General features: G+C 44.2%; 2 protein-coding genes across 2 annotated transcripts; both read right to left on the bottom strand.

Annotated features, from left to right (window-relative positions):
- Nucleotides 1-1,148: 1,148 nt before the first annotated feature.
- LOC113147969 (ras-related protein Rap-2b) lies at nt 1,149-2,026 on the bottom strand. The gene has a single exon (XM_026339363.1). The coding sequence runs from the start codon at nt 1,714-1,716 to the stop codon at nt 1,165-1,167; it is 552 nt and encodes a 183-aa protein (XP_026195148.1). The 5' UTR covers nt 1,717-2,026; the 3' UTR covers nt 1,149-1,164.
- Nucleotides 2,027-12,466: 10,440 nt separating this feature from the next.
- On the bottom strand, nt 12,467-17,687 carry p2ry1 (purinergic receptor P2Y1). Its single transcript, XM_026371951.1, has 2 exons — nt 17,321-17,687; nt 12,467-17,026 (listed from the first exon to the last, which is right to left on the bottom strand). The coding sequence occupies exon 2, from the start codon at nt 16,994-16,996 to the stop codon at nt 15,935-15,937; it is 1,062 nt and encodes a 353-aa protein (XP_026227736.1). The 5' UTR covers nt 16,997-17,026; nt 17,321-17,687; the 3' UTR covers nt 12,467-15,934.
- Between the last annotated feature and the right edge of the window lie 6,760 nt (nt 17,688-24,447).

Below are 24,447 nucleotides of genomic sequence, written 5' to 3'. Positions count from 1 at the left end.
GTTTACTCCACCCGCAGATAAGATGCGTCAATTTCTTCTGACTTTGCGAACAAAAAGAAAAAACAGTTGGTTTTGGAGTGTTGTAGGTTAGGCAGAGACATCACCCAAATCTTTACCTGCCCCAGGTTGTGCAGTCATTTAACAAAATATACTCTGTCGTCTTCTTGTACAGAAATATCCATCTATAAGTGTCTAAGTGTTGCTCTCCATATCTTTTCCGTTGGGGTTTAGCTCCAGTTGGGGGTACAGTTGGAGCTGGAAAGGGGGTTACGGTGGTTGCTGAAACTCTGAATCTGATGCTGTGTTGATATCGATGGTGGACACTGATCGTGCAGCGACGTTGCTCCAACCCAGCAGAATTCCTGAAGAGTGGACCCCTCCCTCTGCCTCAGTTGCTCCCTTCCTCCTTCCTCCTCCTCCTCCTCTGGTCCCCCTGCAGCATTCCTTCCTTCATTTTCCTCCCAAGGCCAGGGTGAGAAACGAAGAAGAGCTCAACAGTACACACTTGCTGCAACACACTGCGATAAACAAACAATAGAAAAAGGCATGGATCAAAAAAAAAAATGTTTTTTCTTGATAAATGGTAAAATAAAGTGCAGCGTTTTGAAGGTTGGTTTTAAGGCTCAGCTCAACATAAACTTGCCCTAACCCTGAATGTAGGCCAAACATGAACGCTGGAATCTCCCGGCTGCTGTTAAACACATTCTGGAAAATACCACCTAAGCAAAGTGTAAGTGTTGCACAGTCAACCACTAACTTTGTAAATCCAAGTCAGTCAGTCACAGCTCGTCCCTCCAGTTCTGCAAATGACTCAGACACTTCCCCAGTTTGCTTGGCAAAACAATAGACTGCAAGTGTCCCATAGGTCACCGGTAACAATTAATGATAAGCTTACATGTAGGAAAACTAATGAACTAAAACTAAATATTAGTTTATTGTTAGGTTAGTTAGGTCAAGCTTCCATCTGGTGTCCTGCTGCTACTACTCTGTACTTAATATGGACATGTGCAGTTGAAGGAGTTCAGGGGCAACTTTAGAGCCAGTGAGCTGCTTCCACTAATGTCAGCTTTCTATTTCCACCACATGCTGCTTCAACTTACCATTGCAAACTTAAAAACCGAGCAAAGAATAAAACTTTATGGTTGTCCTTTTTTTTTTGTGCCCTTAAAGAATGACACAAGACGAGCAGCACTGGTCGTCGCCATTTGGTGTGGAGGCATAGTTCATCTGTCGCACTATCTCTGCAAACAGTTCGTCCACCGAGATTTTATTTTTGGCTGAAGTTTCCATGAACGGGCAGTTCCAGTCGTCCGCCAGCGCCTTCCCCTCACCGGACGAGACCTCCCTTTCCCCCTCCAGGTCCACTTTGTTTCCAACCAGGATCATCGGCACTCTCTCGTACCTCTTCACCCGGATGATCTGATCCCTCATCGGCTTGATGTCCTGGAAGCTCTGCTGGTTGACCAGGCTGTAGACCAGGATGAAGCCCTGGCCGTTCTTGATGTACAGGTCTCGCATGGAGGCGAACTGCTCGGTCCCCGCCGTGTCCAGGATCTCCAGGACGGACGGAGAGGAGTCCACCTCGATCTCCTTCCTGTAGAAATCCTCTATCGTGGGGTCGTATTTCTCGATGAAAGATCCCGTCACGAACTGGACGGTTAATGCGGATTTGCCGACCCCTCCGGACCCGAGAACCACTACTTTGTACTCTCTCATGGTTCCCGAAACAGCCGCCGCTCCTGCTTCCTCTCCGCTAGCCGCCCTGCTGCTTTCAGACCGCTCTCCGTCGCTCCTCTGCCGGCAGTTTAGTACGAGCTCTGGTCGGTGGGTGCGGGGCGTGGCCGTCAACTATCGCCGCTCCGGAGGTCAACACAGTTGTTTGGGCCGCACGCTCAGCAGCGTTTATATTGAGGCATGTTGAGGTACCGACGACAGCCCAGCCGGTTCTTCACGGAGCTCCCCCCGTTCTCGTTCAAGTAGCCACCGTCCGCCCGTGGCGCTCTCTGGCAGAGTCAAGTCAACCGCAACGGGAGCGGTCCGCTTCCTGTGGAACCTTTCAAAATTAAAGTACAAGTGTCTAACGCGTCCTGGAAAACTTAGCCCAGTTGCAGTGTCACTAGTCGTTAAACAAAGCAGCTCGTCAACTGTTTAGGAAGCTGCGTTGCCTTTTGTTGTTAACTGTTGTTAATAATGATTTAATTATAATAATTCCAGCAGTCTGGAGACGAGCGGCTCCACATCCGGTACAGAGCTCGCTAACTGTAGCTAGCTTAACCGCGCGGGCTCCGCTTCCTGCCCACACTCCCCACGCAGCGTGCGTCCTACGTCACTTACGCGCTGTGCTGCGTGTTCAGTTAAAGGAGCAGTGCGGCTGGTTTCTCGCAGCGAGCTGCTGCTCTCTGTACCAACGCACACCTGCCACACCTCAGTTTCGACATCACCAGGTCTCAGGGCTTGACTCATTCTGTCACAATTTACCGGAAAGGCCTATCACTTATTGCAATTTGTGCAGTCAGCCTGTTGCCTAACCCCTGAAACTGTTGTGGTTATATAACCTCCTCAGCTCTGGGTTTATCAGTATTTCCAAGATATGAAATAAGTCCAGCTGAACTGTGAAGAAGATGTGGAGTTTTATTATTGTGATGTAGCCCCATGTTGAGAAATATAAGGAAACCTGTGCGATGTAACAAGAACAGTGAAGGAGGAAGTAACTTAAGGCAGCCCTGCGGTGAAGCATGACCCCGCATGAGACACTCTAGTTTATGTTTGTATTGTTGGTGTAGACCATCATCAGATGAATCTTTATCTCCTTGTTCTCTGACATGTGCCGTTGAGGTTCTTTTCTGTAGCCAGCCAGATCAATATCAGAGGCACACTCAGACTCAGACGTGCCAGGGAGGCTGACAAGTTTATTCACAATATATTCTGAATTTGAAAGTTATCCATGACTCGGTGCGGTGTAACCATTGATCCAAACGAAACCATGCAATAAACTCAACAAATGTCTTTGTGTGTTCATATCAAAGCAAATAAGAAGTTACTCTTCACTTCCCCATTTCAATCAGTGCCCATCAGCACAGCGAAGCAGTGATTCAACCGCCGTTGTGACCTCAACGCCTCAAGGGACAACTGGGGAAACTCTACTGCTGGATCAATAGGATTCACCCACAAATCAACACACACACACACACACACACACAAACTACAGTTTTACCTGCGAATAGAGAAGTACATCTGTGAGTCAGGATGCGTCACTCTGATTATTGATGCTCAGAAAGTACGTCATCGTGTTCAGAGAAATCACACAGAGGGAAGTACATGCTGTGTAAAACACAGGACGTTTTGGCAATAGGTGAACATGTGGATTGGCTCGTCATGTAGGTTTTCCAAGCGCCCTGCAGGCAGCCCCTCCCCAAATCCCATTAAGAGACAACAAGCCAAAGCCTATGTGAAGCCATTCAGCACTCTGCCCCATGGGGAGCGAGAGGTAATGTGACCTAAAGCCTTGTGAATTGTCACATGTGTGAGAGTGATCACACTCAGTGTAAGGAGCCTGGCAGCCCTGTGAGAGAGAAGTTTATTTTCACACGCCACTGATAATTAGATCGACATGGTGACTTTATCAATTAATGGCATGCCAAAGCCCCTGGGTGAATTCTCAACAATAAACAAAGAGACAGATAATGGTGTGGCTTTTCACACAGTGGCCGGTGTGTCCAGGGCGTCTGTCTTTGCTGTAATTAGTCTGCTCACACATGTGCTGTGAGATGTTTGGATAAAAGCTTCACCAATGTTACGAGCAGGCTCCGAGTTGTACCAACCCTTTTTGATTTATATTCATTTTGACAACAAATAGCACAAGTGCACGACTCAAGTGTACCACATTACAGAGCAGTCCCCATGTGTAGTACATTAAAAAGAGGTCGGGCTTTGCGTTACTGTCCATCCACTGAGGCTCAGCTGTCTAGAGAAACTCTGAGACTGTAACTCTCATTAGGTTAATTCAGACCTATTAGCGCTTTAGCTTCTCCTGAACTTTATTGCGTTTTTCTGCAGAGAACGAGGACGGTGAGCTTGGTTTCTTAATTTGTGTAAAGTTCAATATGCATATGGATGAATATTACAGAATACAGAACAACATTACTGTTCACCTAAAGTCACCCCGGACTTTGGACCATGCACTTAGTTGACGGCCAGAAAACCAAACCGAGACGTTTCTTTATCCACAGATGTTAGCTTTCTTTGTTGTGGCTCTTAATAACCTCCACCAAGAGACCTGGGCTCATTGCCCCTCATGTAATACTACTTTCATCTCATATCATCCCCAGCATGCTCTAATTGAAACAGCCTGAAATAGCCCAAGGACTGTCCCCGTGTGAGGCGTTCAGTAAAAGGTGAACATCTACAACAACACAATAAGATGTACAGTGACAGGTCTTTAATCCTCACTGCTGATCCTGTGAGAGTGACAGTAGACTAATTAAAATGTCTGAGATCACTGAGCTAATTAATGACAGATACACTGTAAGTCCCCCCTCAGAGGCCTTTAAACAACAGCATGTTTTAGGCTGTAAATTCAAAGAGGAAAGAGTTTTAGTGATTTGGTTTAGATAGTGATGTTGACTTCTCCTCACCTTGAACTACTGACTCTATTTGCATAGTTTGCATTTACGCTCATTCTTTATGTGTTTTGATTTATGAATTCTTCATATGGTGTGAAATGCCCATTCACCATTTAATAAGCATCAGACCACAGTGTGAATAAAGTGTTTACCACAGCCATCATGTGATTATAATTCACAACAAGAAAACCACAACTGTTTTTGCAGCATAGAAGCTGCGGTGGGTATTGTACATTAGCGCTTAAGTGTTACTTATTACACATAAACACTCCAGTAAAGTCTACCAGGTTTGACGTGGATAAATCACTTCCTCTTTTTGTATCTGTTCATAACTGAGTTGTTCACTGAGCATGTTCTAATGTGACATAAGTACCAGTTTTTCTTCACCTCAGAAGTTAGAATCCAGACACCAGCCCTGTAAAAAACATGTAAAAACATATCTAAAAATGTTTTCTTACTATATTTAACTTTACTTCACTTTACTGTACTTTACTTACAAACTTTTGAATGGTCACTATAGACAATTACAATTTTTATAGGGCCTCAGCTTAGTTATACCTCTTTCTATTCTCTCCCTCTTTGAAATAGAATTAACTTCCAACATAACTAACACAGTCACATATGATAACGTAGTGTGCATTTATTAATTTTGCTTGTAAAGTACTTTTTAGTCAATAGGAATTTGTTTGTGCGTAGATCATACAACAAATAAAACAGGAAACAGCGTTTGTGCAAAACTTTATTCGCTGAACTTTAAAGAATATCTGTGAGCATTATCTGCGACAGTTAAACATTAAGCCTCTGACTCTGATACAGAACACAAACTGAAAGGTGAGATGAGGCTAAAGGTTTCATAGAGGAATTGCAGAACAGAGCAGTGTTTCCTAACCTCGGGTCATCATCTGCTAAGAGGATGGTGGATCACTCTGATGAGTCACAAAGTGTTTCACCAGATGGAAAAAAAAAGTTGCACTCATCTCTGCATTTCATTGTGAAACACTGGAGAGTTTTTCTCATCCTAACTAAACTCCCCTCTTTTTTCTGCAGTGATATATTTGGTCCAGCAGGCGGCGGCAGACTTACATCCAAACCATGATCGCTGACATTTTCATGCAGGAGTTCAGATGTTTTTCACTGCTCCACTGAGATCAGAGTGCTGTGAAATGTGAAGTGTATGTGTGACTTTATACAGAAAAGAACAAAATACTCATGGAAAATCAGCGGGAGCGACACGAGAATTGTGAGATCACTTGTTTTGTTTGTCAGAGCATGTCCTATTGGGGAAGCATATAATGTAGGCCTTCATATGTATCTTTGTGTTGCTATCTTGCAGGATGACAATTCAGCATTGTTCAAACTGCAGAAAGAAACAAGACAAAAGGCTGTTGTCTTGTGTCAAACGCCATTATGTTCGCCAACAGAGCCGAACAGTCCAGAGATAAACTGATAAGAATCCCTGACATTGTTACACATAGCCTATCTTTTCAACCCTACTGATGGCAAAATGAATTTAAAAAAAAACAAGCAAGAAAATACATGATGTAAGACCAGATAGAGAGCAGAAAACAGTAAAGAGAAGGAAGCAGGGCGACAGAGAGTGAGTGGACACAGTGTCTCTCATCCAGGCCACAATGGCAGCCTTTCATGTGTGGAATTTGGCCATCATTAATAATACATACAGTTCTATCCAGATCAGTACAGTTGGCTGCTGGGGGTTAAAGTTTAGGGGTAAGAGTCACAGTGACCATTACCATCACAGAGAAGACTTTGACATTCTCACTTCCTCACTGAAGCTGATTGGAGGACGCTCATCATAATGGGGAAGGCTTTGACCGAGGGGGCTCTTTTCATGGTTTGAAGGAGTTCGGAGGTTGCTTTGGGAGGCTGCAGCAGTTTTATAAAGTCCTCAGGCAGATGTGAATATTCTTGTCATAACCAAGTGACATTCTGGGGAATGCAATGTCCACGGTTCAGTGCTGTGGTCAAAGAGAAACGAGAAACGAGTCCCAGCAGCAATGTAATTACTGCCGCTGCAAACACAATGGGAGCAATTCATCCATTAAAATAGGAGGTGTGTGCATCTCTCTCCCTCTATTTGTGTGTGTGTGTGAGTGTTTGTGCACTCCTTCTCTTACCCACTCCACACACGCACTCACACAATCTGCTAAATAGGAATTGGAATTGGAAAAGGCTCTAAGGTCCACTGGGGTTTCATGGAAGACTCTGAATAGGCAAAAATGAAGTGACTGACTGCTCACCTTATATAATTCAGTCCACTGCCCATACAGGAAATGCTCGGGCGACATTAAGGGCAAGTCAGCGCTAATATGGAAAAAGCCATTTGTAAGTTGAAGATCAGTTTGGTTGTGGTTCAGTTGGTAGGGCAGTTCACAAATTAAGTCTTTAAGCAAAGCACTAAAACCCTGTAGTAGTGTCATCATCTCGGTGCGACTGATCACAGATATGGATCAGTTGGTCTTCATCACTGCAACTGTGTGAAATCTGAACATTACTGCGATCATCTAAATAAAAAACTAAAATGACTCAGCTGGAAAATGGCTGCGTTTCCTGGATGCAGCTCTAACATCACTGGTTAAATTGCTCACACGGCTTTGTAGTCACCCAACAATAGGCCTTTACCAATAGCTCTGCTATGCTTAACTCCCCCAGCAAGTGGTCCGTGATATTATGACTGTGAGCCGGCTCGGCACGACCCCGAAACTGAAGCAGGTAAATGGAATTTAGAAAGCTATTACTGTGTTTGTCAGACTGAGAAAAACTCAAACGCACAATTTGATTGGAGTGTAAATAGATGAAAAGCAGAAACACAGAGTTTCAATTCAGACCACGATGTTCAGACCAGAGGGAGTTTCATGAGAATAATAATTAGAATAAATAATCAAAGACACTAGATGTGAATGTCAGGCCAAAATGCACATTACCTGCATAGGTGTGGACATGACCTTTAACCTGCTGTCTGTCTATTAAACCTTGGAGTCCTGCCTCTGTGACTCACAGTGCAACCACCCACCACCAGTACCCCCGCCTGGATTGATAGCCGTTTGATCGGCAAGTTCCCGTGGTGAGAGATCAACGGGCTGAAGCAACAGGTACTCGGGCCTCCGTCACCCAAACAAAAAGTGTTCAGCCACAGCCGAGCGCTGCTCAGCGAACCATACTGAGGACCACTCAGTCATGACCACAGTCACTGGGCTAAGTTTAGCAGGGAATCCAGGACAAGTGGATCCACTTACAGCCACACACACACACACAAACACAAGCAAAATGTAAACACACCCATCACTTTGTACTGAGCTCCAGTTGTGTTCAAAGTGAACTAAAGCTGTACAATCAGTATCCAGTAAATTGAATGAGGCAGTTTTCTCTTAACTGTCCCATTTCATTTCAAGCTGCCAAGGTCAGCAACGGTAGTTTCACAATTACACTCCTCTTTGATGATGCACGGCTTTTTAAAAACGCACCACTTCCACTTCATTTTCACTACATCCCCATTTCACTTCCCTCTTTGAAACGTTGCACTCGAAGAGGCACCACCGCGCTCTCGAGTCTGTTTTAGCTCGGACGGACAAACCCTTCCACATAAGATACTAACAGGACACCTGCGCGCTGTAAGTGTGTGTTGTGTGTGCGTTCCGTTGTACGGGAGGTTGGCGCATGTGTCTGTGTGTGTTGCTATTTTTCCACTCCTCCTAACCCGGACCATTAATCATGTGCAGACATTCTGGTAGCCGCTACACTTCCACACCAGCACTGCACTTATAAACTACACAGACATCAACGCACACGCTGGCGAAAACAGTCACACACTTCATTGCTAGGATTAATAGGGTGAGGCAGCCAAGCAGTGCAGGACAAAAGAATCTAAACAACGAGGCTAGAGGGGAAGAGAGAGAGAGAAGAAAGGAGAAGTGTGAAGAGTTGTCTGGTGAGACGGCGACTAATCACTGGAGGAGGTCAGGGAAAGGGTCAAGTGATGAAACTGGTAACACTAACAAGGCATTGGTCATAAAGAAAGCAAATTTCACAGGTTGGGCCGTTTGTTTGTTTGTTTGTCTTTGATGAACTCTCCCTCTCAGGATGTGTGCAGGGGCGTCAGTGCAGCAGGTTTTAGTGGGCAAAATGTGTAGTCAGCTCTTTTCCAAGAGAGAAGGATGCACTCTTGCTGCTGACCAACTAATGGAGGAGTGCGTGCATATGCATTTGTGGACTGTGCTGATGAGTTTATGTGTGGGTTTAATAATGTTGTGAGATTGCATTTCTGTGTGTCGGTAGAATTGAAGGAATGTGACTGAAAAAAGAGACTCATGCTAGACACAGATTAAGCCACTGGAAATAGCTTTAGTTTCATTTGGTTTGTTTTGTATTGAAAAGCATTTTATCATTTTCCGCCTGACCTCGTTTCTTCACCCAGCAGCTAACAAAATCTTATCTTGATTTCGATTTAATGGGGAATGACGAGACCTTCCCTTGGTACATTTCACATTTTAACCACGCCTAAACCAATAAAGCAATAGAACAATAAAAAAAGAGCGGGGGAAAGAGCTCCGAGAGTCACCTGCCAAGCATGCAAGGTGTATCTCTGACGAATGAGCAATGGAAACACACCTTCTACAGGAGGTCAGACTCCTGATAACGCAGCTTTATCTGAGCTGGATCATTAACGCTCGCGGGCCAGGAATAGGTAACAGATGAGGTAACAAGAAAACTGTGACATGGTGCACTCACAGGGATCTGCAACATGTGCAGATGGAAAATGTGACAGAGTCGTGGAGAAATTTTAAAGTGATGCGTTTTGAAGTAGCTCGATTAAAAATAACAAAGGTGATGTTAAATACTAATTAGCACCAGCTTTAAAAAAAGATCTGCTGTCAGCGCTTTTCGTGCAGAAGCTGCAGTTGTTAATTAGATTGGAAATGATTTTGTAGCTCTCCACGGAGCAAGTCTGCCTCACAGATTTAAGTCATGCCAACATTTTGTCTTGTCTGAGATTTTACACACACAGAAGGCACAAATAACAAAAAATGGATTTAGTTTGTGTTTTTTGTACTGTTGACTGAAAAAGAAACTTCAAATTAACAGCATTTCAATAAAATATCACATGGATTTCTTCTTCTTCTTTTTTTTTCTTAGCACTTTCCGGTGTTTCGAATAGGCGAGGCTCAGGTGGAGACAGGTGATGTCATCTACCTCTGTGCACCAATGAGAACTTAGCTTAATAATAGAGTTTGACTGTCAGTCAAATGTGATCAAATATTTCCCCACACAGCGCTGATGAGACAGGTTAGATGAGTGAGTGGCTGCTAAACAACTTTTAATAGTGTAACAGCACAGTGAGCAGACTTCATAGGAGTGGATGGAGCGCCGTGTCTGAACGCAGCGCGCGGCGTGTTTCCTTTTCCATGACTGCTCCTCGAGGTCACATATTGGTCAGGGCTTCTAGAGGTTTACTTAAGAAACATCCTAAGATAATAATGAACCCATAACATAAATACTGCTGAACAAACTCCAGACTGGTCTCATGAGCACCACTAAAAGTCAGATCTAAATAAAAATGAATCTTCTTGAAGGTACAATGCAGGGCGTGCAGACGTCCTGATCCCCAGCAGAAACTTGAAGAGGCCTCTGTGTTTCCCACCACACGCAGCTCGGGACCATCAAACTGCCAACTGCTCACGACGAGTGAACTTGTGAAGGTGAATGTTGACCCATGCCTCTCACTTAAATGACATACATGACTTCATATTTCCTTTATTTCACTGCTGTATATATAGATGTGCCCACACATGGCTTGGTGCACAACCCTTTCCTTTCATATGCACCAGCTTATACCCACTGTCTGGAACACACACACACACACTCTGACACGCTGAATGTTGAGCAGTGGATGTAATCTTTCAGTACATAAACTTTGGTCTTACGAGATTTATCATCCCGCCTGCAGCAGGGCAGCGGGCAGACTGACGGGTGGCCAGCTAATAAAAGCACTGGGCTCTCAGTGGAGTGCATGGCTCATCATCCTTTACAGTAGCTTCACAACTTGCAGACAAGCTGCAGGCAGAGACGAGCATGTTTCATAGTTTTGGAAAAAAAAAAATGTCATTTTAGTTACGATCACAGCGCCGTCTTCCAGTTAGGCCTCTGGCTTTAGATATACTAAAACGTATGATTTTATTAAATTCATCTCTTGAATTTCTCCTGTTTTCGACTCGTGTTCAGTCCATAGGTTTTTGTATTTCACTGACATTCAAAATAAACATATTCTAGTCTGGAGATATGAGCACAAGGCATTAGACAGTGAACAGATGATATGAAGTGAGGGCCGGAGCAGCAGAACATGCAGAAGCCTGTGCAGTTATTGATGTAATTAGCTTAAACTGGCACATTAAACAAGCCTTTGTTTGTTTGCTTTACTTCTCAACACCTTGTCAGCATTTGGTCCGTTTCTTTGACTTGTTCCCTCATCTTTCACCAACACCATTAAATTTAGTATGTCTGTACTGTCTACTTCAGAGAACATGCACTGCTCATGCCCTTTTATTTTTAGCTCTCCTTTCTCTTTATGTGCTTCTTTCCTCACTCTCCTGAAGCACGCGTGGCACTGCCGTAGTCCTCGGCGCCGTCTTCTTTCCAAGCTGTGGGAACCGTTTTATTTGAACCCTTTTAGATTTTCAGACACTTCCTCTTGGTCCAGGTTCAACAGCTCGATCGGTCATTGTGACCCCAGTGGACAAGCTCAGATGTTTGTGGATGTCAGCTGTTGGGACCATTGTTCAAGATGATCGATGACGACGCCAGCAAGCAGGAGAAGATCAACACGGAGCCAGATGGGAGTGGCTGTAGAGATACTGATCATTAAACTTATGACAGCTGAAATATGATCCCATCTCCGTCACAACGGCCTTTCCCACTTGTTCTATGAGTCTCATTTAATCCCCTTAGAAAATATACAGAGGCTCAGTCTAATAATACACAGGCAGCAGACCATGAGCATGACTTTACAGTAATCAATAGAGTTAGAGATAATGTTCATTCCTTGGTATGTTTGCAACATGTGTACAATAACAAGGCAAGTGTTGTAACCCAAAGAGGTTCTAATTTATCATTCATTTTATACTTGCATGTTATCAGGTTTTATTTCACTGCCCCTGTTTGTGCCGGCACACGTGTGGTGGCACATGGAACCTTCATAAACTCTGATTTATCTTCAGCCAGCATTTATAACTCTCTTTATAAATGATCAAATCAAATTAGACTGTAACAGGTATGAAGCGTCAAACGGCGGGGGAAAAGGAGACAGATTATGACCTCTCTGGGCCTCAGCACTGAATGTCTGGCAACGTGATGAATATGAAGTCATGTCACGGGGTCAAAGGAGCTCACCTCCACAGGTGAGAGTAAACATGTTGCCCTGGAGACACTCATCACACTATCACTGCAAATAGCTTTTACTGTGAAAAGCAGCTACACCCCAGGCCACTGGCACCTTTGATGGATTATATTTCAGTCTGTATAGATGAACTGTACCGCACATCAACAACAAAAGCTCTGGAAGGAATAAACAGAAATTTGAGCGTGGGGGAGGTCAACAGATGATTCAAGTGCACTACAGGAATTCTGCGACTACATTTGAGTGATGAGTAGCGATCCTTCGGCTTATGACGATCAAAGCTGCTCATTACCTTCTTTCAGTCTGAGCACAAGCTCAAACTGAGAGTGTTCACCTGGAAGTGAAAGGTCATCGCGTTGGTCTCTAAAAGCCTTCTGCTTTTAAAATAAAGGAAGAAGGAGCAGTAATCAATTTGCACAGATTGTGAACACTAAGATTATCACGGACACATTTGCATTTTTATTTCCATAAAAAGTATACATTTGTTATCCCTCCTTCACATTTTCTCAACAGTTGACAGTTAATGCCTCTAATAGTTTCTTTCATCAGACCCATAAAACTGTGCTATTACAACAGTGGACTTTGCTTGTGTGTGCAACTGCAATGTAACGTCTCAGCGGCTCCAGGGGTTCATTCTTATCGTATATAACACTTGTTTGCATTCGGGCATGCATCAACAGCCTGAGCCCTTTCAAGCATTCGGAATGTCAGTGAGCTTTGCATTTCTCCTCACATCACCACGACCGAGCGTTTGGTCTGCGTCCTCTTTCAGAAGCAGGCTGCATGTTGGTGCAGGTGGGACTAAAGGGAAAGAGAAGTGTTTTGTTGTTTTAAAAAGTTCTACAGTCCTAAATAGCTCGGTGAAGTCTGACACTACCAAATAAGTGCAACCACACGTCTCGCGTCTCCGGTGGCGGCTCGATGCCTGATTGGACCATGTAAACATCTGCCGTAACCAAGAGTTCCCTGAAAAAAATATTTTTTCTAGCATGTTTACTTAACTGCTACAGTTGGAAAACACGTAACTGGTTGTGTGACTTCATTTGAAAGGCTGCACCACGTTGTGTACAGACAGAGACAGGATCCCTTATAAATGTCTCTCGGGGCCCTGCGGAGCCTCAATAATGGGCACAGCTTTCCCTACACGCGCCGTGCGCTGTGCATAGTTTATCATTACGCCAACATTATATAATACAGTATCACGAGGTCTCCGGCTCTTACTTATGATGCTGCAACAATGTTGAATGAATCAGATTATATTGACTTGTGGCTTTTGTAGCATCGTCACATGATGTCGGTGGATACACTCCAATTTGCAGCCTCACCACATCACAGCGATCGTGGGCGTCCCGCGTTCGTTTGGATCACCGGCTGCTCACCCAGAGGACCACACGGCGACACTTGCAGAGCATTTGGGTTTTGTGTGGCTAGCGGTAGCCTTTTGGCTCAAAGACACGGTGCCCCCCGTGATGGATGAGGCTGTGTCAGCTCCCACTGTAAATCTCCAAGAACAAAGCTCAGTGTTTTAGCCTGTACCCCCCCACCACCAACAGCATCCTTGCGAAAAACACACACACACAACCTTTGCTTTCCATAGCTGCCACTGCTTTCTGCTCCTCACACTCCACTCCTCCCTCAGTTTTTTTTTTGTCTGTTATCAAGCTGTCTGTTCTCACTTCTTCAAATAGTTTTTTCCCCTTGAAGGTGGTGAAACGCGGCAAAGAAAAGCTGTTTGTTTTTTTTTTATTCTAGATGATCAGAATAAAGAGACGAGCATGTGAGAGGAAAGAGGCGAAAGGTGACTAAGAAGGGAGGAGACACTGGCAAGAATCCCAACATGCTGCAAGTCAAGATCTGACACTCACGCTCGAAAGCACTGAGGCTGGCTCCAGAGTTGGCCCTGGCTGAACCTAACCTTCCTTTCATCTAATTGTGGCGTCCACACAGAGCACAGAGGATATTTCTGCCACAAATAAACATATATACATATGCATTAATATGCCTGCTTTTGACAATGAAACAACCAGTATCCAACAGAAATAACAGCTGAACCAGCTCCTACTCCACGCCTTCAGGCTCTCACACACATCTACGCTCGTACACACACACATACACGTTTGCCAAGGCCAGATATGCACTTTGCACCTCAAAGCCAGGAAATCAAAAGCCGTTTGTATTCATGGGCCCCTGTTTGGAGGTTGGGAATTGGTCAGTTTCCTGTGGCCCACAACAACAACTGTTCAGCCCTGGAGTCCTGGCGACAGCCTCACACCCCTGTCTGCATCAATAACCCAGCGCCATTGCGACGAGCACAAAAGCTGTCTTAGGATAAGCCAGGAGAAAAAGGTGCCACTCTTTATTCCTAACTTGTCCTCTCACTTCCTCCTGGCTGAGCTGAAAAAGAAAATCACATCAGCGTGGAGACAGAGGCGGAGCGGCAAGAGGACAGGGCTCTGCACGAAACGTCTCCAAAACCAACAGCGTCTGCTCTCTCCCACACGTTGGACTGAGAATATGTGCAGCTGCTACGAATAAGGTGACATAGGTGTTTTAAATCAGGGAGCTTAAAGAATTACGTGAGTCTTATTACGTTGTCTGTCTTGTTTTAAATATAAAAATTTAATGACGAAGATGGCCTCATATATCCTGTACAGGTGATTCACTTCCTTTCTTGACAATAGTTGAGCACATTACAGATTTACAAATGCATTAGTACAGACATCAAACACCTACGTCTAGTCCAGGGGTATAAATATATACACAGAGAGCTGCACAATCACTTCTCTAGCATGATTACCACAGATACAAAACAGAAATGATTATCTGCCAAAACACAGACACAGTGCAGTATTTACTTTGAGGTATCTCTTACAAACAACTCTTCGGCACGTCGATGGAGTCACAAAGTGGGTGATTGAGTGCGTGTGTCAGCTCCGCTCATTTCTAAGCTACTATTCTCTATGTCACAACAAACACGAGAGCTGTTAGAACCTGCCGTGGTTAGTCAGTGTTTCACCGGTAAGTTACTGATACTGGACTCATGCACTAAAGATCCAGATTAGTGATAGTGACTCTAAACAAAACAGTTGACAGCACAGACTAACCTGGAACGTCACAACATCCTGTACAGTACAGCTGGAAGTAAACATCGACTTTAGTTTCATATACACAAAATACTGTAGTAGTAGGTTTTTTCCTTTCTTTTTTCGTAAGGAGCGGGTTAACAAGGAGAGAAAGACTGTGGTGACAGAGCCGTTGTAGAGTTCAACCTCAGAGCCGTCAGAAAGAAGGTTAGACGACCACATTTCTCAGCCAGTCGGTAACAGATGGAGAAACGTAGGGGTGAAGGGTGGCCCTCTGAGCTGAGAGTGTATTACAATGTCTGCACAGTACATCCATGCAGCAATCACAGGGTCAGTGCATTTACTTTTTCCTCTAAAAAGCCATCCTCTGTACACTTCCTTAACCACAAGCTCTCACCTGCTTAACAGCTATCGATTAAGCATCAGCTTCGTGGCTGGAGAAGATACTATCCATCCTCAGTTCGGTTTTCTTTCATTATTACCTGTGGTTCCCCCCAGCTTGTCTGATTGCAATGTCCGTTTTGTCCGAGGTGTAAGACTACAGCCTAGTCAATAAGAATAAAGAGTAATGGCTCTAACATTTAGAGTACAATACATGTATACATACAGTAAAATAGCTTATTATCAACATCGACGGACTGCAAGTCAGCATTGGCTATCATAGGGTTCCTCCTACAGTTCTATAAACCATCATCCAATAAGTTCTACATACAGCCTTCAGTCCACACAGTGCATTTATATATATTCAATACTAAGTGCGTTGTGGTTTCTAAAGCTAGTAAAGATCCACAGCCATGACTGGGCAACGCAGAGGTGCCTCATCACAGCCTCCGGTCCCCATTCTCCACATACTCAGCCAGGCTGTTGAGCGCCGTCTCCTCACTCTTGGACTGAAGAACATTGTCCCCCTTCCTTGAGGGCTTCTTAGTGGCCCGCGACAGCTTCCTCCTGAAGGTGTCCCCAGCCAGGAAGTAAAGAATAGGATCCACGCAGCTGTTGAGGCTGGCCAGCCCCCGCGTCACCTGGTAGGTGGCGTAGACGCGGTTGTTAAACTCACACATGTCGGGGCTCTGGAAGTACAGCCGGGCCCTCATGTTGAGGTTCTTCATCACGTGGAAAGGCAGGTAGGAGACGGCGAAGACGGCGAGCACAATGATAACCAGGTGGATCGACTTCTGCCGCAGGGGAGCGTTGTTCATATCGTTGCAGATTAACGCTTTGACAATCATGCCATAGCAGCAGAATATGATAATAAAAGGGATGCAGAACCCAAAGACAGTCAGCGTCATGCTGTAGATGAAATAACCTGATAACTCGTCTTCAGTGGTGGTGTCATAACAAGTGGTTGCGTTACGCTTCAAGCCGGTCCTGGAGTAATAAAGGATGGGGGAGATACCTATTATCACCACCACCCACACCAAGGCGCTCGTAATAACTGCATTTTTCTTCTTCAGTCGACCCAGAGACTTGAGCGGGTGCACCACCCCGGTGTACCTGTGGACACTTATGCACGTGAGGAACAGAATGCTCCCGTACAGATTCACGTGGAATATAAACCGCTGCAGCCGACACAGTACGTCCCCGAATACCCAGTCCGTTTTGTTGAAGTAGTAGAAGATGAGGAAGGGCAGGGAGAGGACGTAGCAGAAGTCAGCCAGGGCCAGGTTGAACATGTACACGGAGATGCTGCTCCAGGGTCTCATGTGGCACACGAACATCCAAATGGCCAGGCTGTTGCCCACCAGCCCGGTGATGAAGACCATGATGTAAACCGTGGGCAGGTAGTAGAACTGGAAACCCGTCTTGGTGAGGGAACATCCTCGGGTGTGATTGTGGAGATCTGTTACATTGAGCAGGGAGGTCAAGTTCAAGTCCGCGGTCATGGTGTGAGGGGGCAGAGGCAGGTCCTTTCACTGCAGGAGAAGCATGGACAGATGTGGAGAAGTGCAGATGTTTAGGCTTATATCAGTATGTAGTATGGAGGTGCAATCTTAAACCTGACAGGTAATTAAAGTGTCAGTAAGCTCCTGTGGAGCTGAAGTCTCTTGGTTTCCAGTGAAATTACATTTGCATTGATAACCAGTCGTGCGCGCAGTCGTTCCGTTCCAAACTTAATTTTTCCGGAACGCCTACGCAGTCCAACAAACACTTGCAAGTACACAGACAGGGGAAAGAGAGAGAGGAGGGGGGTGTTTCTCCAAACTCACCGCTGACACAGACTGTCGCTCCACATTCCTATAAGCTTCACAGTGGCAAAGGTTTGAGCGAGCGCACGGATGAGGCGTTACGAGCCGTCAGGTGTCTCCACTCAGCGCTGGGGATCGTTTCAAAAGTTGCGATATCCTTGGTGTTGGCGCTGACACTTGAGGAGGGGAAAAGTCTGCCGTTGGTTCGTCATGCCGGGGCGAAGACTTCCCACAACGGCGGCGCTGGGACGCAACAGAGACAGCTGCAGGCTCTGGCATGAAGAGCAGGAATTGCGAACAGGCTCCGTAAAGCGAGAGAGGAGAGGAGAGGAGGCTCTCTCTGCGCCGTGGAGAGAGGGAGGCGGCGCGCAGCACACTGAGCCACTCAGCAGCTGCCTGCAGTTCCCAAACGCGCTCGTCCTGTTCCTCCCTCCTCCCACTGGGGCCCCTATCAGATGTTTGCACCGCGGGAGGGATGTTGAAGAGCCATTTTAGCCAGACACAGTCAATTTGTCTTGTGGTTATCAGGTGGAAAGATGATTTAAATCACAACGGTGTTTTTTTTTTTTGGCAAAGGGCGTTTAAGGTTGAGCCTCTGGAAATGAGTGCATGACAGTCATACTAATAGAACCCGCATTATTAATACCAGTCCTGCTGTTTCCATTTGAAATGTCGATGTAAATATGAATTATTAGGCCATAAATCAAAGTGCGAATAATGATTTTGAAATATTTCTGGGGCTAATACTGCAGAGTAGTGAAAAGAAAATCATATCAGCTAAATGGGAAGTGGGCAGAGCTGCTGTTGACTGCAGAGATATGTCATGGTTATGGATTTGCTGCTGGAGTTCACATTTTGCATGAAATATTGTTCCATAATTACTGTCAATCAAGGGGAGTCAGGAGACATGAAGCCCATTGATTTAAATAGAGAGGGGCAGAGGCAGACAGCAGGACGTTTCTGTTTGATGATGGTCATTTTGTGTCTCTTAAAAAAGACTGGGACAGACGGAAGGATGTGTTTGACATGACCAAGGACGAAGCGGAGATTGGCAGGGGACAGCAGACAGAGAGAGCATGGTGGAGAATAGTGAGGGGATCAGAGCGTGGAGTGAGCGAGCGAAAGGTTAAGTTAATTACACATCAGTGCCAAACATCTTCAAACTGGTGGAAAGTGGAGTGGGCCAAAAGTGCAGCAATAATCTAATGGACGTTATTAATGAGGCAGAGGATAAATGTCCACCATAAACTTGGTAGCTGGACGTTATGAGCTATTAGAGGATGAGGGTGAGCTATAGTTCGGTGGCTGTTTTGTATCAGCATGAAACGCCACGGTTTCTTTTTTATTATGGTGAAAAGGGAAGAGAAAACAAACAGAGTGACTAAATCAAAGCTCTATAGCATGAGCTGCTGTCAGAGTATTTCTTGATAATGTGCTATGAGGAACTAATAATTACCAGTTCTCGAGAAGGTTCCTGGTAAGGATAACTAATTTAACCGTTCTAGTTAATAAAACAGAAAATAAAGAACCCTGTGGCTGTTTCTTAAAAAATTCCTCTTGCAATCACCAACTACTCTCTGGCACAGCTACGCTAACATATCCTGGTTCCCACATGAAAACTCCAAAAAAAGAGAGCAGGTGTTTGCCATGTGTGCTGTCAACAGAGTTGTGCAAGTTCACGAGAGCTGACTTGAAAGAAATGCTTCAAAGATTAAAAACAACCACCTCACATTCATAGTTCTTCATTAAAATGAGCCAGTTCACGTTCACTAATTTCATCTGGCAACCTCCTCTGATTTTAATTTGAGTCTGGAAAGACACGCATGCAAGCTGCAGTTTGAATGGTTGGTGGAGACACACAACGGTGAGATGGTAGTTCTCTATTTATCATCATTACTGTTATTCATTCATCCATCCCTCCCCCAGTGCCCCATCTTACCTTTATATTATGTAAACTGTTTGGTAATAATACATGCATATATAATATATAAGGTGTTTCTTCACTGTAAGAATAATAAACAACAACTTTATAAACTCGAAATAGTCATAAATAAAAAGTAGCCTAATAAACAATTAGGATGAGAAAAAAGAAACATCCTTTGCATAGACAATGTGCCCGGTTACCAAATTCTAGTATGACTAAAGTATGAATTAGATTTCCATAATAGACATGATCAGTTTCAAGCACCTGAGGAATTAGGAAGCAAATATGTGTTCTCAAACCAAGAGACACGCTGAGGGGCGGACGTTCCTCGCGGCAGGCCTTGACTGGTTATTATAAGAGGAAAGATCCAGTCAAAAATCGATGCAGAAGTTCAAATCAATTCACTGGTATTCAGCTAAGGTGCAGTGTTGTGTTCCAGAGCCATGCTACATCAACACATCTTAGCAGCAATACTGTCCATCTCTCTTTATGAATCTGACTCTTTAATTCACGATTACTTATGGGATATAGTCACAGTACAGTATCACTGTCATAAGAAACTATTAAGTGAAAAGAAGAACCAAGAGGCCCCATGTTTTTGTGAGCAAACAGTAAAAATGAATGAACGTTCAGCCACAGTACTGCTCCTTCTGCGCTATTGAGGGAAGTTTAAGTGGTCGTACCAGCTTATATGAGTGTCTCTCTCTCTCTCTCGGAAACTTGAACTGATTGTAGGTACATAGTCAGTTTAAGATATCTAACAGTGCGTATCTGTCAGAACACAGAGCGTGATGGAGTATGCCCCTTGCGGTTTATCCTCTCTGTGCAGTACAGCTGTTGGCACAGAGGCAGACTTCAGTCAAAACAGATTTCTGCAGGCATTTCGATTGAGCAAGCTCATTCCTTGTTTGACAGGAGACATTCAGTTTGCATCTGCGTATTCTGTCCTATCACATTCTGCCTTGTGTGCTGTTTTATAAGAAAGGGGTTAAATGAAAAGTGAACATACTGAATAGAATATTCAACATCTCACGGCTAAGAAAAGTTCAGGAATGCCCTCTGTACCTGCCGTTACACTTCCTGCCTAGGACCTCTTCCTATTTGTCTTTGACCTCCATTTTCTGGACTACAGGCAGACAGAGACAAAGACATGCTGGGCACGGGTGGATGGACACTATGGGATTAATTTGAATGCATTAGGCGCCAACTTTGGCAAAGTCGGTGGACCCGAACCTGTCAGAGGAGTTGTAATGTGATGTTTTCACCACTTTTTGAAAATGCTTTCCAGACATTTTGTTGGGGTTCTGTCCTTGTCTGAAGAGCCAGAAATGACAAAGAATGACATTTTTCAGTTGTGGCACAAAATGACTAAAACAAGAAATTGATGATAAATCACTAAAAGAATAAAATATAATAAAAAATCACAGTGCAAACTATGAGGGAGGTTATGTAACCAAGCAGTTCTGGGGTACACTATGTGATTTGACTGTTGCACAAGGGAAGTTGTTGTTACTGTAAATGTGTGTCATGGATCAAGACAAAGAAACAGAGACTTGGAAATATTTAACAATGTTCTGGACCATCAAAAAAAACTAAGGATCCGAGCTGGTGCTGATGGACTTTGCAATGTTCCTCGTGGGTTTTATCCCCACTCGTTCTCCATCTATCCCTGCCAAACCCACTGCTGCTTACCTGGATCAAGCTGGATGATACCATCTCACTTCATCTTTCAACAGATACAACTCTCTACTGAGTGAGGTTGCTGACTGGTTTCTATAGTTGTACAGTCATTTTCTCATAATTGTGGGGCTACAGTGACTTCTATTCAGCAAACGTTACGGTGTTGTCACTGCTCTACGAGCTGAACATTATTTATGGTTAAACCTGGCCTGACTTGGATTTTCTCTGCACACACTGTCACAGATTTCAGTGAGTCAGGTGTTCCCGGTCAGAACCAATCCGTGTCTGAGGGAGCAGCGTTACCCTGCAACATGCTTCCAGGTGTGAAGCTAGATAAGGACAAAGTTGAAATTACCTTCTGCAGTCCTCCCCTCCTCTCACTCTGTGTGCCTCATGGATCACTACCTTTTAGTCCAAAACATCCTAACCACTGCATCATTTGGTCTCAATTGTGTAAAAAAACAGAGTGCTGTGAAAACTCGACTGTCGCTCTCACAGACACTTGAAAACAGGTCATTACTTGACAGCTACGGCTGAAACACTTCAGAGCGCCTTCCTAACATTAACAAGCCCATTGGGTTCTGTTTCCCCGCTGCATCAGTGGATCTAGTCCCAAAAGTCTTTAAATTGATCAGATGTAATAACGCTTCTCCTTGCCTCCCAGATGTAATCATGAAGACAACTGCGCGGGGGGGGGGGGGAATCTATTTGTCTCAGGCTCTGACCTGTATTTCTTTACATCTCGCTTCACTGATTCCCCTGACAACCCAATCACCATCAGAGTCGGGAAGGCTAACTGTGTTTCCTGCTCGTGTCATTCTCATTACCTGTGGTGCAACAGGGGTCTCAGCAGAAAAACACTTGAGGGGGGACACCAGGCTGCATTAACATTCTTATAAATATACACATAGCTCTTACACAACATAGGGGTGTGTTTGGTGGTCCCACTAAGTACACGGCGGTGGGAACCACACATTCAGGAACCATCCATTCACTCTCTATATGTCTAACAAAGACAGAGTGGTAACAACCTAAAATCTCACTCATCAGATCAAATGACTGTTCGTCTGGATCGACTGAGGTGATGATAGTCTGTCTTTCCTCCTTCTTACCTGGCTGTTTCTTGCCATAATATGCTTTTGTACAGTAGCTGTAGTAGCACTAATAGAGATTGACTTTGTACCCACCCTTCCTCTGCACAAGGCACCTTTATCTAAAACACATTAAGAAGGTAAGAAAGGTCCCAAATGAACACAAAGCAGTGTGTGAACCGAAAACCATTCAAGGTGACTACTTCATGAATCTGAGGTCATGAGTGGGCCATAGATCAATGTAGCTACTGTACAACCTGAAAAATAATTAAATGATAGAATATAGCAGGGGTGGTTCAACTTTTTTTATTATTAGAGAGCACATTTAAATATCTACAACATTATGACATGTTTCCCATCCTCATCAAATGACGTAGTCAAAGCGTGCCATGGTGTGCTAAAAACTGGCCTATTAGCTCAACGCTAATACTCAACATCAGTGGTGATGTATACAGCAGCGAGGGCCCACTGAGGACGAAATCCTAGAACTGCCCCTGAAATATCCAAAATAATCTGCTTTGTTTAACATGTTTTTGTTGACAAGAAATTAAAAAACACAGAAGGAGTAGTTGTGTGCAAACTTTTGACTGGTACATCGGCTTCATGATGGAAATCTAATTTGTCAAATTAGAGGATTTGTGAGAAAATCCTTGTTCTTCTTTGTTGTTACAATCCTGTTTTATCTCCTGTGTTTCTGTCCTCTCATTCATCTTTTTGTTTTTCTTGTCTCCCTTTGTTCTTAATTTCTATATAGTTTTTTTTTATATATTAAATTCAATGGCTTCTCTATTTTCATCCAATTCTAAGCTCATAAGAAGACCACCGCCACGCAGCACAGGCGGGATTCTGATGGGATCGCTCTTATCATCTATCCCACAGACTGGGCTGGGAAATAATGAATTCCTCCATTGCCTCTCCTTTCCTGTCACTCTGCATCACTCCACCATCCTACTTCCTTTTTCATGTTCCTCTTGCTCCCCCCTCCATTCCTCCTCGTGTGTTCCAGATGAACATCCATACGTGAGCTCCCTGAACAAACTCCTGCCGAGGCGAGGACTCTTGAATCTGGTCGCTGACTAACATCTCTCAACATGTTAGTGTTGTTAGTGTAGACTGAAGATGGGGATTCTTATTTCTTGTAGGGCACAGTGTGTTTATTCTACTGGAGATCTGATAACCCTCTCGCCATTAGTTTCCATCGAAATTTTTTGTAACCATGGAGAGAAAAGTTTACTTAAAGTACAATATTCTACCACTAACAATGGATGACATTGATCAAACAATGGATATCAATCAATCAAATGACTGTTTGCATGTGCAAGGGGTCACTGGTGACAAACCCAGTGTAGTTCCCCTCAGCTTTGTGAAGGATTCTTCAAAAAAAAAAAAAAAAAATACAGATAAGATCCTGCCCAGCAGCAAACAGCAAACAAAATTAGCAGAGAAAAGTAAATGTCGGATGTTTGTCCTGAAACAGTGCTTACATTTCTGTTGGATGAGTAAATAGACAATGCTTTGCTGACTGTGTATTGACGTAAAAGTCATAATATGTCAATAGTGGTTTTTCACCTTGCTCCCCCCAACTAGCCAAATAAATAAATCAATCAACAAACAAATACATTAAAATGATTATGGACAGTTTTGATTCTTAAAACAAATCAACCCCGTAACCTTGAAATGTTTTCAATGATATTCGTAGCTGGTCTAAGAGATCATGCACTCCTCCACTCTTGAAACGGTTGCCAGAGAGAATTCACACTGGATGGACTTTAAAAGAAAGGTCAGTTAAGTCAGGTGCACGTTTTAGTTTTCAGTAAACAGCTTGGGTGTGTTCCCACACAAACACACACACACACACACACACACACACACACAGATGTGCACCCAAAGGTCAGCTGCTCCCCAGGGCTCCTCTGAATGCAACTGTGATCAACGGGCTAAACCTTCTGGCCGACCCCCCGCACGCAGCCTCTCCTCCGCCTTCTCTTATTTTTCCCACCTTCCTTCTCTCCACCTATCACTCTATCTGCATTTCTAATATGTGAGATCTGTCTGTCCATTAAATGTCAAGGTATCATTTACTTTTCCTGGTCCACATTAAGTGACTGACTTTTCTGTAATGTGGTCAATGCAGCTGAATGTCACTGATGCTTTCTGTCAAGCAGAGAGAAGGTCAGTGTGTGTCTGTTCTGTGGAAATACCACAGTACCGTGGTTCACGGACCACCATTCTGCCAGGCCTTCAGCAGTGGACTGAGTCCAAGTGTGGCTGCTATTTGCAAGGTGACAGTGATGGAAGTACAGTCTGCCCAGGAAGGGAAATAGGTTGATGTCTGAGTTGACTGACAGATGAGGCAAAGGCTTCAGAAAAAGTGACAGTAACTCTAATATAAAGGACATGAAAGTAGTTTAACACACTGTGTGGTTTAACTGGGAACAATCTACATCCACAGT

The sequence above is a fragment of the Anabas testudineus genome, chromosome 13 (genome assembly GCF_900324465.2).
Source record: "Anabas testudineus chromosome 13, fAnaTes1.2, whole genome shotgun sequence".
Lineage (NCBI taxonomy): Eukaryota > Metazoa > Chordata > Actinopteri > Anabantiformes > Anabantidae > Anabas > Anabas testudineus.
This window is presented reverse-complemented; position numbering and strand designations above follow the sequence as displayed.

Excerpts from the sequence above, each read along its gene's own strand:
- LOC113147969 (XM_026339363.1), bottom strand. The coding sequence starts at position 1,716 with ATGAGAGAGTACAAAGTAGTGGTTCTCGGGTCCGGAGGGGTCGGCAAA.
- p2ry1 (XM_026371951.1), bottom strand. The coding sequence starts at position 16,996 with ATGACCGCGGACTTGAACTTGACCTCCCTGCTCAATGTAACAGATCTC.